Source organism: Paramisgurnus dabryanus, chromosome 10 (genome assembly GCF_030506205.2).
Source record: "Paramisgurnus dabryanus chromosome 10, PD_genome_1.1, whole genome shotgun sequence".
Classification (NCBI taxonomy): Eukaryota; Metazoa; Chordata; class Actinopteri; order Cypriniformes; family Cobitidae; genus Paramisgurnus; species Paramisgurnus dabryanus.
The window spans coordinates 28,631,440-28,649,995 of NC_133346.1; the positions used below are offsets into that span (position 1 = coordinate 28,631,440).

Here is an 18,556-nt window from a genome sequence, read left to right on the forward strand (position 1 = left end):
TGCGGAGTTGCTGTTCAAACAAATAGCTGAAAATCCTCCTTTGCCAAATGTATAACGTTTTAAACGGAGGCAAAGATCAAAGAACTATGCGTTAGGAAAATTAATAATGGCTTTATTTTAATAGACATGTAAAACCATATTTTGCCGGATTACTTTAATTTTTTAACGAATTTGCCTGCCCATTTAGTCTTAATAATTAACAGTAAACGAACTTGACTTGCTGTTCTCAAAGCCCCAAGTTCAAGTAACAGAACAGAAGAAAAAATGAGTAGTGAATGAGAAGATGAGGAGGAGGAGTTGCAACTATGCCCGGAGGCATGGAGACTGCCGTTTACCACATGTTTTTAATAGTGATTGACACAGGACTGTTTCCTTTCAAATCTACGTGAAAAGTGTACTAGTTAAAATATTACTGCAGTAAAAGAGTTTATTTTTTATCATATTTTGTTGTGGTTTCTAAAAGCCTGCAATTACTTTTTAGTCATTTGCGATGTCACGGAGTTTAATGTCTTCACATGTGACGCATTGACATGATTTGCGAGGTAGATTTGCAAATGATTCATGAAGTCATACCTCTGCAATTATTATAGTTATGATCGCGGATGCGCTGGTAGAGAAAGAGAACGAGAAACAGCGACCCGTTAAGATTAAACTATTATGTAGCTATTATACGAATTTTTGGGCTAGACCTCTGGGCTAGAGGAAGAGTTTTGTGCAGCATTTAGTGCAAATATTTTTTTATCAGGTAATACATATTATTTATCAGTGTGTTATAAGCGAAAAATAATAATGAAAAAAGTTCAAAAGTCGGACTGTAAGCGAATGAGACCTACAGGAAAGCATGGTTGCTATTAAAACCCTTATTAAAATGTAATCTGTTAGTACCTGATCTGTTTAAAATAATTCATTGGTATATGTAAGCTAAGGTGTTCAATTAAAATTTGTCCGAACCCGTTTTCATTCATTTTTCTATTTTTGATGTGAGCGGACTTTCGGAAAACAAGTCGTTTGATTTTTGTTCAGGAAATAAATAATAGGAAAAACAAGTCGTTTTTCTTTATTTATTTTTTTGGTTTTGATAAAAAAATACGAATGAAGGAATGATACACGGGGCCATTTTTGTAAACTGTTATTGTAAAATAAAAGTAGTATTTGATAAAAACAAATGATAAAAAAACGGACTTCAAAATAATCCGACGGGCCAGAAAATATTGCTGGCGGCCACTTTTGGCCCGTGGGCCGCCTGTTGCCGACCCCTGCTATAATGTGTGCTTTCAGTAAAACATATCTCACAGAATAATATGAAAAGGCTTCCCCTGTAAGCTGTAACCTGTGTGTGTTTCAGGTCAACAGTACTCCAGCAGCAGTTCAATAAGGTTGGAAAGGTGGAAACCGGGTCCGTGGCTCTTCCAGCCATCATCCGCTCTGGTGCAGGAGGTCCAGAGAGCTTCCAGATGGGCTCCATGCCCCAGGCCAAACAACACATCACCAGTGGGCAGATGCACAGAGGACACATGCCACCTCTGGTCAGACATACACCGTTTACAGCCAAAGAAACATCTTTACATAAGTCCATAGAAACCGCACATCAAAGCATTTTATTAGCTAAACAAAGAACCTGACCATGGTCACATTTTCATTTGCAGCTAACAACGTTTACGGTTCTCACAGATAAGAGGCCCATTTCAGTAAAAAAAATACAACATGCAAGTCTTCAGAGCAGTGCAAGGAAACAATATCAGATACTAATCAGGCTGTCTGTGATGTTTTTGTGTTTCAGACGTCAGCTCAGCAGGCTTTAACTGGGACCATTAACTCCAGTATGCAGGCAGTACGGGCGGTCCAGGCTTCCCTCGATGAGTTTGACACGCTGCCTCCTCTGGGCACAGATGCTGTAAGATGCAGTATTATACATATTTTCAGAGATTTTGCTTTTCCCCAATGCCAACATCAATAAAAAATGCAAATAAATATCTAGTGTCCAGTTTTTGCCTGTGTGGGATTGTATCACCTTTAGGAGGATACAAGACCTGACTATGTTGTTGTTTATTTTACAACCGACTGTCTTTCTGTTGTCTAGGCATCTCAAGCTTGGAGGAAGAACAAAATGGATGAGTCCAAACATGAAATCCACTCTCAAGTGGATGCCATTACTGCAGGAACAGCCTCTATGGTCAATCTGACTGCAGGTGACGCCTCACAAACACTTTACAGTCAGCAATTCTGGCCACTTCTTCTCAAGTCATGTTTTCTTGTGAAACTTGATTTTGTCCACACAGTTAGGTCGTGTGCCTAAATGTCGTTTCTTATTCAGGTGACCCAGCGGAGACCGATTACACAGCTGTGGGATGTGCCGTCACCACCATCTCCTCTAACCTGACAGAGATGTCTAAGGGTGTTAAACTTTTGGCTGCGCTGATGGAGGACGAGGGAGGGAACGGACAACAGTTGCTGGGAGCTGCTAAGAACCTGGCGTGTGCTGTGTCTGATATGCTGAAGACCGCTCAGCCCTCCAGCGCAGAGGTATTACTTTACTATACGCTGTATTACCTCAGTATTATTCCTGTCAAAGACCTTCCTTTATATTCCTTAATCATGGTTTTAGTGTCTGTGTTAAGAGGCGGTCACACTACACTTTTTGATTCACTGACTTCTATTAATATGAATGCGTCAGACCATAAACTCGTGTGAAGATATTTCGCTGCGTACTAAACTTCAGGTCTGGTGAACTCAAACCTGCAAATTCATATCACGTAGTGGTATGTGACCAGTAAAAAAGCGGTGCATCACAGCGTGACCTTTCTCTCTACTGATAAGCAAAAAAGAACAAAGCCAAAGAACTTATTTTGACAAAGCACTCCCCACTTATATTCGCAGTAATGTCTGAAAGATATTTGCATGGTCAAAGTCTAGTGTGATCACTGATTGCCCCTTTAAGGGGTGTAGATGTAGGGGATTCCTTCTAGGGAGCATTTTATTGGTACTATTCATTTTTGAAAGCTATTTCTCACCCTCATGGGAGCCAGTATTTTGAGATTTTATATGCCAAATACTACTACTCCCTTTTATCAGACTGTTTAGAATAAATGAATCACGCTTGACGGTAGTGACAGTGTCTTTTGTCACTTTTTTGGCCGCTAGATGTCAGCACAGAGTAAACAAAGAAATGATTGAGTTCATTTTGAAATGCATGTATCTGCTCATTGAGTTCACTAGCATATAGATGGGTTTAAAATTATGCATTTAATGATGAATCTGTGGTGTAGTATTGGTACATACAAATATTCTTTTAATATATGATGAAGCCATTTCATAAACATTTATGTATGTCAGTAAGAGTTTTTTTTTTTTACTTTTTCCAGTAGTTGTTTTCTGTGATGTTTGATATGAGTGTATGTATGTTTTCAGCCACGTCAGAACCTTCTGCAGGCGGCTGGTAATGTGGGTCAGGCCAGCGGTGAACTCCTGCAGCAGATAGGAGAGTCTGATGCCGATCAACACTTCCAGGTCTGACACACAAACACACACACAAACACACACACATGCAGGCACTTGAGTGTAATGCATTAACTTGTATGTTCTCATCAGTTTGTAGGTACAGCAGTATTCTTACAATCCAGACGGACACTCCATTATAGTCAAATACTGGTAACAAAACATAGAAAGTGATTTACTAGCCAATCATACAAATTAATCTTTAATCAAACATTAAACAAATAATTTCATGATCACGGTTTAATGGAGATCTTAATGGAGATTGGCATGACACACAAGCCTGCTGTAATAACACGGTGTAGTAGGGTGGTGACGGGTCTCTAGATTGTGATGTTTTCTGGTATTCTGTGCACACAACCAATTATTCCATTGGAAATCAATTGTTTTATTAGTTTTGTCTCTCTGCATGCTGGTCCTGCCTAAGAGATGTTTTACAGTTGTCAATCGTAATGAAATTTCAAATGATACAGTTGCTGCATGTACAGACTCAAGGCCTGTAATCATATATCATTGAATTATATTTAGTTGAAGTTCTAAATTGAAGCTTGTCTGTTTCCTGTAACAAATGGCACACATATTTACTGTGTTTCATGACATAATTCATATGTCAGCATGAGACCTGCTTATGATGTTTGATTCAAAGTAATGGAAGTGATGTAATGTCATAATGTCACTATCTATGTATAGAATAATAGTCACAACTCGTAAAGCCCTTCCCAACCGTGCAACGTTGCATAAACATAGAAGTGAATAAAGACGTCTTATAAACTAATCTTGCCAACTAGCAATTAGTTAGGGCTACTATTTGGATTTAAATGAGATCTACCTATCTATCTATCTTTTATGTTACATGCAAAATAAATAAATGTGTGTCGGCAGTGTGTGAACACAACAACCCTACAATAAAAAAAGCCACTTCTTTTTTTTTATTCCCATTTAACCAAGGCTGTCTCATTAGACATGCTGTTTTGATTATTTTGTTAATGTGGTATCACACTGATAAAGCCCCGCCCACAGCCACTGACTTAAAGTCCTACATTACCATAGTTTCCACCCTAAGTGAGTTGTGTGCCGTCCACTATATCAGAATAGTGAGATACGATTGTCTCAGTCTGTATTCAGATCTGTTTTAAGTGAAAGTCCTCACTGTGGTATGGGAGTGAGGAGCTGTAGTTTATTTGCATTTAAAGGTGTACACACACACACACACACACACACACACACACAAAAACACCACGTTTTTACTTTCATTGAAATAGGGGAATAAATGATCTGTGGGGTATTTTGAGCTGAAACTTCACAGACACATTCTGGGCATGCATGAGACTTATATAACATCTTGTAAAAATGGGCATAATATGAGCTCTTTAAAACAGTCTTGAATTTTTTTTTAGCTATGCCACTGGTTTAACATTAGAATAAAGACCTGAAACAGTTTTTAATGTTTACTTTTAATGTAGAGAAGTAAACAAAAATGTTGCAATCTTCTTTTCTGATAAAATAGAGTTAGAGTTTAAAGTGAGAAATTCAAAAATGCAAGCATCATATTTCTTTTTTTAAGCACTTGCCCCATAGACCTCCATTATACATTGCATTACTCAGGGATGATTAAATTATTTTGTTAATTGATAATGAATGAAGGAAGCAAAATGAAAATTACTCACTCATCATAATTTTCATAATTTCATCATAACATGTTTATTTGCAAAATGTTTTGCACACATAATTTGATTCTGAACGTTAACAACAACGTCATGTTGTTTAAAACAAAACTAGTTTTATTTCTTATCAACACTCAACACTCCCTATCATAGAGGGAAGTGTTTTATGATACGGTCATGTGCACATTTTATGGCCTTATATGGGCCGGACACTTGTCAGAAAGGCAAGTTTTTTAACACATTTGCAGTTTAATGGAAAAAGGACGTTTGTAGCACCGCCTTGTGTTTATGTACAGTACAGATCTTCCAGTATTATATCTCACAGAACGGTTTACTGAATATGTGGCCCTATGTCCTGTATATTGACAACATTTCCCCTTTTAAATATACACTACTGGTCAAAAGTTGTGAAACACTTGACTGAAATGTTAACATAATCTTAAAATCATTTAAAAGTGCATGGTTAAATGCTTATTTTTTAAATAGATGAGTTGGACTGAATATTGAAGAAAAAGCAGCCAGATTAAATGTAAACTTATTTATCCTATGGTAAAACTTCAAGAAGCTTTTTAATAAAATGACACAAGTACGGTTTTGCAATTTTAGGCAAAGGGTGACTGCACATCAGATGATAAAATATTACAGAGTTTTGATTTATTTTGGATGCTTTTAGTCACAAAATAATTCCCAAAGTTACATTTGTGTTATGCCATTGAGTTTATTATTATTCTAATGTGAAAAATATAAATAAAGGATGAGTGAGTGTACGGTAGTGTATTCCGATGATTATAGTCAACAAACATTTGACTAGTTCAAAATACGCAATAAAACAATTTGTCCGGTCTTGATTTATAAAATCACTATAGTTTAATTTTTTTTAAATGCTTAACGATGTGGTTTAATTTTTATATAAAAAATCTGAAACAAATTTAAAATGTAAATCAACATTCAATTGCTATTTAAGTGATGTCATTATGATTATATGTTGTTGTGTGTTTTTAGGACATGTTGATGCAGTTGGCGAAGGCCGTGGCGAATGCGGCTGCAGCTCTGGTGTTAAAGGCCAAGAATGTGGCTCAGAAATCTGAAGATTCAGCCCAGCAGAATCGAGTGATCGCTGCTGCCACCCAGTGTGCGCTCTCTACATCACAACTGGTGGCCTGCACACGGGTGAGATAACACACACATGGATTGTGTATTTTGAAAGCTTTAAATTATAAAAGTCTATTTGTGCCTGAAACTTCACAAAATATTCTTAGTTTAAATTTTTGTTTGATTAAAGTGTTAATCCCAAATAAGTAGTGCACCAAATGCATCAGTTTAGTCACAGTGATGTTTGTTTTCTGCAGGTGGTGGCGCCCACCATCAGCTCACCTGTCTGTCAGGAACAGCTCATTGAGGCAGGAAAGCTGGTGGCAAAATCTGTGGAGGGTTGTGTGGATGCATCACAGGGGGCGACCAATGACGAGCAGCTTCTCAGACAGGTGGGCGTGGCTGCCACAGGTGTCACCCAGGCTCTTAATGAACTACTGCAGCACATTAAGCAGTATGCCAGTGGAGGACAGCCAATCGGACGGCATGGAGAGGCTACCGACCGCATCCTGGATGTGACGGATAACATCTTCAGTTCGATGGGAGATGCAGGTATGAGGGGAAGAGGGGGCATATGCCCAGAGGTGTTGTAGTAACTAAAAGGGGTTTTGAAGTGATACGATATGTTTGTGAGAAAACAATATAAAATGTAAACTTATTTAGCAATCAATACGTTGTGTGTATGCGTGTGCATAACTACAGTTTTTGTGGCATGTCGGTCACAATTAGTTGTCATTTATCTGTTCTGTCACATGACACGACAGAACCAATGATACCAACGCTCAAATTGTGCTGCCATGATTGTACTTCATGTACATTAAAACATTGCATTGATTGCTAAATAAGCTTTGATATACATTAGTATGTTTTAATGTATGTTAATATCAAATGTGTTCCTGTCTGTGTTTGTAGGAGAGATGGTGCGTCAGGCACGGATACTGGCTCAGGCCACCTCAGATTTGGTTAATGCCATCAAGGCAGATGCGGAGGGCGAGACTGATCTCGAGAACTCCCGCAAACTCCTGTCTGCAGCCAAACTGCTTGCTGATGCCACCGCAAAAATGGTGGAGGCCGCCAAGGTGGGATGAGTGACCGTCATGTTAGGGCTGTCGCGGTAAACTAAATCCTGTATTACCGCGCTACTAACAAGCCAACTACAACTAGCGACCAAAACATTTGCGATGTCCATGTTTAATTTATAAAGCTATGCCCTTCCTAATTTAAACTTCATATGTGTATAATAAATGCCAATAACCAGATACAAGAGTTGAGAGGAGTAATTTGTGTTTCAGAAATTATTCAAAATGTAAAAGATACTATTCATATTTAATTAAATCATGCAAAAAATGTATGAAGAGCCTTGAGCAAGCAAAGTGACAGCGCCTCTAAATGCAGTTTTAAAGTTTAAAAGTACTTTAGTAAAATTTATCAACAGAAAAATACAAAGCTTTGTAACATTTACGTTAATGCTTAGCATAAATTCTAACATTAATATAAATGCTTAAAATAAAATGTTTTATCTTTGTATTTGTAGCATCCGCACTATGAATGTTCGAGTTGCTGCCAGTGTAATGCCTGTGGCCTTATTATTAACAGACTGAACGTTCAGTTTGAACATTCAGATGTGAGAGTTTTATCAACAAAAAAATTAATGAGAAACTTATAAACATAATGATCATGTGCCGACTCGTCTGTTTTAGAATGAGGTTTATTACTCACACACATAAGGAGTGCGTTCTCTAGGTTATTATTATTTAGGTATGTTTTTATAACTATATACATTACTTTATATACTAATATATTAGTAAATTTGTACTTAACAGTAAGCTTTAATTTATTTTAATTTTAAAAATTTATATTTATGTGTAGTATAGCTTGTCTTAATTCTTTTTATTATAGGACAAAGACGTGTAGCCTACCTTGAGTTGCTCCTCGTTGTTCTCTATTTACCAATAAATAAATACTTTAAAACTGTCATATTTGTTATTTAAAAAGCAACAATATATGGTACATAATAATAGCAATAGAGCTTCTTTACTTGGCACTACAATCATGATAAACCGCATAACGCTCTAGTGAACCACCGCAAGCAAAATTCCTTCACTGTGACAGCCCTACCTTCAGTGTGTGTTCGTGTTAATGAGGGTGGAATACTCAAGTGTTAATGGTTGCCGTTGTTCATATGATTTTGTGTTCATGACGGCAGGGTGCAGCTGCAAACCCAGACAGTGAAGAACAGCAGCAGAAACTGCGTGAAGCTGCAGAGGGTCTGCGCATGGCCACCAACGCAGCCGCACAGAACGCCATTAAAAAGAGACTCGTCAATAAACTGGAGGTGAGGAGACATAAAGCTATCAAAAAGATTAAGATTTCCTTTGACATCTCTTCTGAAAACAAACACATAATCTGATGACCATCTTTAATGCTATTAGATTTTTGTAGCTTATCAGTGGCTTATGAAAGAGCAGAGAAGGTATTTTTACAACAGAGAGCTTCAGTTTGTTAAATAACTTGTCATGACATGAGAGGAGAGGAGAGAGTTTCACAACCTCTAGACCAGTTTTATTCTTGTGTTTGTTTGACACCGTTTTAACTCACGCATCGTCTGCGCTAAAGACATTTAAAGGTGTTTTTATTAAAATATGTGTTTTGAAAATTCTTGGTGGTTTGATGAAGAGTCTAGGGAAACAAGATATTTTGTATAAAGCCTGTTGGTGACATAGATAAACATATGATCCTGCATGGAGTTAAATAGGCTGATCTCTGATCAGACCAGTTCATGTGTTGTGAATTAGGAACATGTCATGTGATGCATGTCCTTCCTCTCTTCGCATCACTTCAACAGAGGAGAGGATGATGTGTTGCTCTGTCCCTCAATGACACATTCAACTATCTGTTTGCAGCTCGAATGCTGTTTTTATTACTATTTTAATAGTGTATCAAAAAGTCGGTAATGCTTAAAATAAGGTTGTATTAGTTAACATTAGTTAATGCATTAACTAACATAAACAAACAATGAACAGTAACGTTTTTCAGCATTCATTCTTGTTAATGTTAGCTAATGTCAATACATTTATTCATGTTAGTTCATGGTGCATTAATGATGTTAACAGTTTACAACGCTTGATTTTATAAATGTATTATTAAATGCTAAAATTAACATTCATGTAGCTAATTCATTAACTTATTGTTAACAAATACAAGCTTTTGTAAAGTGTTACCAAAATGTCTGTTAACTAAAACATTAAGGGGTGGTTAACCACACAGGGATTAGCTTAAGACAGGACTAGGTCTTAGTTTAATTAGGAAATCTAACTAGTTTTAACAAACATGCCTTAAGTCCAATTTATAGTCGTGCGTAAGGTCTACGCCGTAGGTTATCCATAGCCTCTGTGTAGCCTGACATGCGCCTCTTCAAATTTTTAAGAGCGCGTCAGTTCTTCAGTTCTACGTCATTTAAAAAAACTGCGTCATCTGTATTTCCATTTGCGACGGTGAGGACAAAGATGGACCAAGTTGAGGAGTATTGCAACATTAGTCGCTGTTTATGTACTTCCATCACTGCTGGTCTTCTTAAAACATACACAAGTTGCTGTTTCTTCTTCGCTTGTGGGTAAAACTGGCCAAGCTGCTTCTTCATTGACGGTCACGCTGCTACTGTGGTTACACGCGTGGATACTGCCTACCAGCCGTCTGCATGCGAGTTTGCACGTCGACACAGACGACGACGCAAAAGTATAAATAAAAACCGATGTGTAATCTACGCCGTAGGACCTACACACAACTATAACGAGCCCTTTACTAAAAACATTACTTGTGTGCACTTGTGTGACAAAACAAAGAGCACTGATGTATTTTAAGATATGTCAGTGCAAGTTGTTTTCAGTTTGGACAGCTCTAACATTTATTTTAGTCTAGTCCCTGTCCGGGAAACCGCCCCTAAATGTGGTTGTTGGATCTAACAACTAAAGCTGTCTTGGCGCTGCAAACATGGAACAGAAAATGTGTATTGAGGAACTTTTCAGGACTTTTATGCACAGAGGCAAATAACGTGTCATATCAGGCAAATTTATTTTAAACAGTGAACCGGTTTTGGTCTATGTTCCCTTTTGTTTACTTTTGTGTAGTTTCGAATAGTGGAACATGACAAAAGATAACTTTGATATGGTTTTACTTCAGTTGAATGAGTGCACATGCAGACAGATGTCTTTAACTGTTGACTTGCATCCCAGACGTTGTGTCAGTTTAAAACCTTGTCTTGAGATCCCTGTGTTTAGTTCTGTTAAGTTGAATTGGTCCCATTTCTGCAGCTTTTAAAAACATCTTTGTATTAGATCATTGATCATTCTGTATAGTTCACAGACAAAGCTCTCTTGTCATTCAATTATCTGAATTATTTTAATGCATTAAATTGACAGCCCTAGTAGATTGAACGTTGATAAATTTGTGTTGTGTTTTCGTATGTCAGAATGCAGCGAAACAGGCCGCAGCAGCAGCCACACAGACCATAGCTGCTGCCCAAAATGCTGCTTCCTCCAACAAGAACCCTGCAGCTCAGCAACAGCTCGTACAGAGCTGCAAGGTGCGTACCAGACTTCCTGTTTCTGTAAGGTTAAAGTTAGTTTACACAAGCTGTGTTTTTATGAATGCATCACAGGCATAACAGGTGGGGTATCAGTTGCATCAACAAGGCATATAAATGCGATGCTTGCAAAATAGTCACTTTGAAGTCATTTTTTGTCAAACCACTCAATTTCCTCTGTAAACAATCACATGTAGGTAAAGCAGTGACCTGTAACATAGACTCTTTGTTGGTTTGATTGACAGGGGGTGGCAGATCAGATCCCACAGCTGGTTCAGGGTGTGAGAGGCAGTCAGGCGCAGCCCGACAGTCCCAGCGCCCAACTCGCTCTGATCGGAGCCAGTCAGAACTTCCTCCAGGTTCTGTTCACACCTTCACTTTCTGTTTTTAAGAGCCGTGATTTGAGCTCACAGTGATTATGTCTGTTGTGTTCACCGATAGCCCGGAGCAAAGGTGGTCACAGCGGCCAAAGCCACGGTTCCCACCATCAGCGACCAGGCGTCTGCCATGCAGCTCAGTCAGTGTGCCAAAAACCTGGCCAGTGCTCTGGCTGAACTTCGCACGGCTGCCCAGAAGGTACGATAGACAGCATTTCAAGTTATTACATTTGATAAAAATGGTGAAGATTGTTAATCATTGACAATAAGTACATGTGATTGTTAAGGTGTGATAGTATCTACTTCAGATGTGTTGTGTTGTGTTGCAACTTACCAGTCTCATTGTTCTATCTGTCTCTCTCAGGCTCAGGAGACGTGTGGTCCTCTTGAGATTGATAATGCTCTTACAATGGTGCGGGGTCTGGAGAGGGACATGCAGGAGGCTAAAGCTTCAGCCTCAGCTGGCAAACTCAAACCCCTGCCAGGAGAAACTGTAAGTGTCTTCACTTTTGGTTATAAATATGTGTACATAAGAAGAGCTCAGATGCACAAGCCTCTAAACGCCACCTCAGTCAAAAATGAGATCATTATATTAACTGAACACTCTCGGCATGTGTTATACACTCGTCAAATACTTTCGTTTTAAATCCGCTTAACCCCAGCTCTGGCCATTTAGAAAAATACTGGTTTGTTGGCATAATCCATTAAGAGTCTGATAAAAATGCTCATTTACAAGAAAAAACATGTCAGACGCACATTGAGGGTTTTAAGTGATTTGCAGAGGAGGACACTTCTTGAGTATTTTAAGTACGTTTTCCAAGCATCTGTGCTTTATTAGAGTTTTGGGAAAAACTGTATTTTACTTTACTAAAAAATGTTCACTACATTCTAAAGCATTGAATCATACTTTGTATTCCTTTTATATTGCATATTAAAATTTATTTAATACCTGATTACTAGGGCTGGGTATTGATTCAGATGTTCCAGATCGATTCAATTTCGATTCACAGGCTATCGATTCGATTTTCAATTCCAATTTTTATACTCGGTTCTCGATTCAACTCAATGAATATAGATTTACAGATATTTTTTTCTATATTTATAAAAAAGAACAGTGAACATAAGTTTACAAGTGGCCCACTTGTGAAGGTGGCATCAACCAGCTTGGAAACCCTACCGCCTTTAACTAGGTGATCCAAAACAAAACAAAAATCACTGCACAAAAGGCCGTCAAGTGCATCTCGGAGTATAGCACATACGCACATCACACCGCGAGCGGGGACGCGCGCCACATGGCCGAAATGAGATAAAGACATGGTTCGTCATGTCTGGAGGATAGCCAGTTAATAAAACGCGTGTCCGTGAGAACTGTAAGCGGACTTATGTTTTGGGGTTATTTAAGCCAGCCTGTTATTGTATTAGTCTATAGTTCATGCAAATTTAAAGTAAGTTAGCTGGTGATTTTGTTGTTTGAGCAACCTGCTAGCTAGGTTTCACGTGCCTGTTGATTAGATATAATTGTTGAGCGCTCTTGCTCACTTTATTTATGTGCATTATTTACATGCTACAGTAGTTACACTCCTTTTAAGATAATGTAATTAATAGTGGGAAATAATCAGTTTTTACCATTTTTGCGCTATCTATCATCATTCGCCAGACATTCTACAACATCTGCTTTAGTTTGTGTTTATTAACCCTTTAGTTTCACTTCATCACGCAGCTATTCCCATTAGAGGTAAAAACATTTAATTCATTAATAATCTAGTATGTGTTCATTTTTGTCATAGTTTCTTCAAAATTAAGATTTATTTGAGTGTTTTAAAAATAAAAATGTTATTTATTTATTTTATTAAAATATTTTAATTTTCATCATGACGCATACGCCCCGCCCCTTTGATTACCACGCACTCGGCCGCTTGCAGTCGAGGGAGGAACGGAAGACGGAGCCGTCAAGCCGGACACCTGCTGCTTTATTTGCAGAATTGTTTTATATCGAATATTTTAATGGCTGGTTATACTGTATACCCGAAAATAACGGGAAACAAGCCTATATTATTAAAATACCAATAGAGCTTGTTATTTTCATTTTTATTTTATTACACGACACAAATAACATATTTATGCATATTAACGTGTTTTTTCCTGTTTTAAAACATGAATTTATAATGTTTAATAGTGGAACTAAAGGTTGGATTAAACTTGAAACGCACGTGATCGTTGTCATCAGTGAGGCGACCAATCACGAAAAGCTGTGTTGTCATCACAACTCCGTGCAGCCGCTCTGGAGAAGCATGAAGTCGAACACACCTAACGTCTGCCGGAAAACCCTGCATCAACGTTGACGAAGCACCTGAAACCGCCATTTTATGCACTGAATGAATGAATGACAGGCTCACCTCTCGCTCCTTGGTAACATTGTGCAAGGCAAAAAAGAGGGTGACATCTAGTGGAGAAGACTAGTAATTAGATTTACGTTAATCTTATGTTTAATGTTTGCGGAAATAAATATGAAAAAAAAATTGATTCGTGGCCTTTGAGAAATCGATTTTGAATCGACCACCTAAAAAAACACTTAATCGAAAAATAAACATTTTTGCCCAGCCCTAAAATTACATAAACATTGTTAAAGTACTTTTTTCTTAAGTAAAAGTAAAATAAATACTAGATGTGTAATGTACTTAAATATTAAATATAAACAAAAAACTTGAAATGATTAAATGTAGTGAAGTAAAAATTATGATAATATGCTTTGGAATGTATGTTTTCTGATAAAATACTTGAAAATTTACTTTCATGTAGAAAGTAAAAATACTTAAGTAGTGTCCGCCTCTGGTCATTTGCATATGTGTAGATACATTGCTATTCAAACACACAATGGAAATTATTTGTATATATATATAAACAGGGGCTACATATAAATTAGACGTCCAATGAGCGTTTCCTGATGTATGTTTTCTGTGTTTGTGTGTGTTCAGTTAGAGAAGTGCTCTCATGATCTAGGATCCAGCACTAAAGCTGTGAGCTCGGCCATCGCTCAGCTGCTTAGTGAAGCTACACAAGGCAATGAGAACTATACAGGTAAGTCCATCATTCTCTATAATAATAACTGTTGAACTGTGTACCTCTTTAATAACATGTACAGAATGGGAGCTGACACTGATGGGTACTGTGTCCTAGTGGTTAAATCTATTTGGCTAGAAACAGGTCATCTGTTCAGAGGCTCCTGCATTTGTATATGGTTGTCTTCATGCATTGGGTGTGTTTTGCAGGTATGGCCGCTCGTGACGTGGCTCAGGCTTTGCGTTCACTGGCGTCTGCTGCTCGTGGTGTGGCCGCCACCACCGAAGACCCTCAAGCCCGTAACGCCATCTTGGACTGCGCCGGAGACGTCATGGATAAATCTGCCAGCCTCATCGAAGAGACCAAGAGAGCCGTCGCCAAACCAGGAGATCCAGACAGTCAGCAGAGATTGGCCCAGGTTAAACATTTATAATAAACCTTTAAGAGTGAGTTTAAATTCGGTAGCAAAACCTCCCTATTAATTGGTGATGGGAGATTTGGTCTCCTGTAGGGTGAAGTGCTAATTAATATGAGAAGAAGATTGCCTATTGTGTGTCTATGATTAGTATCAGTGGATTTTCTGTTGATGAAGTGTGTGTTTTTAGGTGGCAAAGGCTGTGTCTCAGGCCCTGAACCGCTCGGTGAACTGTCTGCCCGGTCAGAGAGATGTGGATAATGCCATCCGAACTGTAGGAGAAGCCAGCAAGAAACTCCTGTCTGATAAAGTGAGTATTGCCATACAATTGAGTATATGTTAGGGTAATTTAACAGGAAACAGGATATAATCACAAAGAGTTAAAGTTTTATATTTAATGATATTCATATGTCTACAGTTTCCGGCAAGTGGGATGAGTTTCCAAGAATCACAAGCCAATCTGAACCTGGCAGCAGCTGGACTGAACCAGTCAGCCAATGAGCTGGTGCAGTCATCACGCGGCACCACCCAGGACCTCGCCAAAGCCTCCGGGAAGTTCGGTCAGGACTTCAATCAGTTCCTGCAAGCTGGAGTGGACATGGCTGGACAGTCACAGGTATTGATGGAGAAATGAATTTATTAGCAAAGCTTGGAATGTTATATATATATATATATATATATATATATATATATATATATATATATATATATATATATATATATATATATATATATATATATATATAATAACGGTAGCTGTTGTGTAGAATAATTTTAAAAGTTGATGATTGATTTCTCCTCTGATTCCTTGGTGTAGTCTAAAGAAGACCAGACTCAAGTGGTCACCAACCTAAAGACCATCTCCATGTCCTCCAGTAAACTCCTGCTGGCCGCTAAAGTTTTGTCCACGGACCCCAACTCACCCAACCTGAAAAACCAACTCGCCGCTGCTGCACGGTTAGATAAATTTATCGTCAGATAAATAGTTTATGCATTGTTTTGCATGAATTGATCAAAGAGATAAGTCACAGGCTTGCCTGCTCTGACAGATTCGCCTACAGGTCACTCATTTACAGATGTGGAGCCGTGCACACCTCCGTGCGAAATGGGGTCGTGTGCATGCCCGCCCCACTCCACGTTGACGGAGTATAACCCAGGCTTACTAGTTTTACCACAGAATTTAAAAAATATATAAATTATAAAAGCATTATTAGACATTCGGTTGTATTAAATCATTGTATGTGACAATTTAGTGACTGAAAGTGAAACAGATCTGAAGTGCTAATACTAGTGTTAATGCATTGCAAATATGTGATGATGTCACAAATATGTTAATAAGGATTTAGAAACATTCAATGCCACAGTTTCACAAAATTCTGTGTGGAACACTGTGGGGCGGTTTTACCAGACAGGGTTTAGTTTAATCCAAGTCTAGGGTTTATATATATTAGGACATATAAGTAGTTTTTACAAAAAAACAATACAGGCGTGCATCTTGAACAAATGGCACGGATATATAGTTTAAGATGTGTCAGTAGAAGTTGTTTTTAAATTAAGGCAGCTTTAACATGTATTTTAGTCTGGAACTAGGTTAGGGCCTGTCTCTTAAATCACCCCTGTGTGTCATATTTTGTTCATAATAGGGACTAAAATTTGTTAGGTGAATTAAGATCGAAACGCATTCATTCTAGTATCTGTGGCCTTTGGGTATAACTACTGTACTTAGTCTCGGGTCCAGACTCTGAATCATGTATGTTTGTGTCTGCTAATTCTATAAGGCTGACAGTTTATGATATCTGTGTTAAACATTGGCTTCCTAGAAAAAAAGTAGCATAATTACCTTGCAGTCTTTCTTTTAGGAGTGTGCCATAATACCTTTAAATACTGTGTAGGCAGGCAGGTTTGGAAAGATGTTGCGTGATGGTAGGTTAGTGCATCAGTGCCTGTGGTTATACACACACACACACACACACACACACACACACACACTGCTCTTCTGACATATATTACATAAGTGGCCAACTTGCTTTTATACACATTTGTGTTGGAATGAGCACAATTATGTAATGTGCAACTATAGAACCACAGCTGTGTGTGTGCGTGTGTGTGCGTGTGTGTGCGTGTGTGTGCGTGTGTGTGTGTGTGTGTGTGCGTGTGTGTGTGTGTGTGTGTGTGTGTGTGTGTGAGAATGAAACTCCAGCAGTTAATGGCTTTTCACATCACACAATCTGAAAACTCCCATTACTCACAGCATCAGATCGGTGTAGAGAGAGAGAGACGAGGAGAGTGTGTATAACAGTGCGTGGTAACACATGTGGGTGGGATGTTTCTCACAGCGTTCTCTCTCTCTCACTCCTCATTCCTCTCCGATGTATCTCCCTTTCTGATGTTTTTCTCTATGTCTCTCGCTCTCCGATGTCTCTCACTGATGTCTCTCTTTGTATCTCTCTCTCTGTAGTGCGGTGACAGACAGCATTAATCAGCTGATCAGCATGTGTACCCAGCAGGCTCCGGGACAGAAGGAGTGTGACAACGCTCTGCGCGAGCTTGAGGTTCTTCTCTTTTACTTTTCCTTGCTGGAGTGACTCAGTTTCATCTACAGTTTGAATTATCTTATTCATACCAATGATGCTGATGTGAATGTTTTACAGAAGTGACATCAGTAATTGTCTGCCATACGTAATTTGTGGATTGTGTTTTATTTGTGTGGTTTTATGAAGTTCTGCAATAGTACAGATCTTTTAATTCTAGTGTTGGCAGAGCAGTAATGAATTTATCGGTTTAGCATTGTTCTCTGAAGCATTAAGCCATTACAACTCAAACCATTTAATGTGTGTTTGTGTGTTTATGTGCAGACTGTTGGAGGAATGCTGGAGAATCCCACTGAGGCTGTCAATGATATGGGCTACTTTGATTGTATTGACAGTGTTATGGAAAACTCAAAGGTGCCGTTTGAGATTCAACTCTCACTTCCAATAAAACAAACGTATTAATATTAATGTTAATGTGTGTTTGTGTGCAGGTTTTGGGTGAAGCCATGGCCGGGATTTCCCATAATGCCAAGAACAGCAACTTACCAGAGTTTGGAGATTCAGTCAGTTCAGCATCTAAAGCGTTGTGTGGCTTGACCGAGGCAGCCGTTCAGGTAAAAAACTTGTGTGTCTGTGTGTGTATACTTGTACAGCTGTTTTTGTGAGAGTAAATTTTTTGACAAAGATCATCAGGGTGGGGACAAAGAGAGTAAAGTTGAGGACACCCATCACTTTCTGGCACCCCTTTTAAGGGCTGTTCGAGGGTTAAAACTTGGATTTAGGGTTAGAAGTAGGTTAAGGTTAGGGTTAGGCACTTAAACCCAATCCCATTTCTACCGATTACAACAAGCCTTTGGGCTAGGTAGGGGTAGGGAAAGATTCAAAACGTTCAAAAAAAATTTTTTTAGGATATTACTTCAAACAAAGGAGTATGAGAGATTTTCCTACAGCGACAACATGGCTACTCAAGCAACATATGATGACGAGTGACAGTAGTGCTGTCCGATTTCTTTTGGGAATTTTTTCACCCCTAGCCACTCTTTTTCTAGGGGGAGGTGTAGGCGAAGGGGTATAAAATAGAAATGGGATTTGGTTTTAATGGTAAGGGTGTGGGGATGAGTGTCCTTACAAAGTTAGCTGTACAAACTTATGTGTGTGTGTCAGGTTTTACCTACACTGTGACAGGAAGTGTGTGATATACATGGTAGCCTAAAAAGTTAAACATCTAGTAACAGGAACACATTAACTGAGCTTTGTCTTATACTACTTCTTTGCTTTTCTGTCTTTTGTCTATATTTTTGAGTTTTTTTTTTTTGTGGTCTAGCACACATATTTATAACATA

At 38.5% G+C, this 18,556-nt stretch overlaps 1 protein-coding gene across 1 annotated transcript in view; it reads left to right on the forward strand.

Moving 5' to 3' along the window:
* Positions 1-18,556, forward strand: part of tln1 (talin 1) — a 76,505-nt gene that overhangs the window by 37,032 nt on the left and 20,917 nt on the right. The window contains exons 13-33 of the mRNA XM_065240548.1: positions 1,346-1,526; positions 1,781-1,894; positions 2,081-2,189; positions 2,315-2,523; positions 3,409-3,507; positions 6,159-6,326; positions 6,506-6,800; positions 7,161-7,327; positions 8,455-8,583; positions 10,717-10,830; positions 11,076-11,189; positions 11,272-11,406; positions 11,572-11,700; positions 14,183-14,285; positions 14,477-14,685; positions 14,873-14,992; positions 15,101-15,298; positions 15,500-15,639; positions 17,141-17,234; positions 17,538-17,627; positions 17,705-17,827. Coding sequence (XP_065096620.1) covers positions 1,346-1,526; positions 1,781-1,894; positions 2,081-2,189; positions 2,315-2,523; positions 3,409-3,507; positions 6,159-6,326; positions 6,506-6,800; positions 7,161-7,327; positions 8,455-8,583; positions 10,717-10,830; positions 11,076-11,189; positions 11,272-11,406; positions 11,572-11,700; positions 14,183-14,285; positions 14,477-14,685; positions 14,873-14,992; positions 15,101-15,298; positions 15,500-15,639; positions 17,141-17,234; positions 17,538-17,627; positions 17,705-17,827 — 3,040 coding nt within the window. The remainder of the gene's footprint in view (positions 1-1,345; positions 1,527-1,780; positions 1,895-2,080; positions 2,190-2,314; positions 2,524-3,408; positions 3,508-6,158; positions 6,327-6,505; positions 6,801-7,160; positions 7,328-8,454; positions 8,584-10,716; positions 10,831-11,075; positions 11,190-11,271; positions 11,407-11,571; positions 11,701-14,182; positions 14,286-14,476; positions 14,686-14,872; positions 14,993-15,100; positions 15,299-15,499; positions 15,640-17,140; positions 17,235-17,537; positions 17,628-17,704; positions 17,828-18,556) is intronic.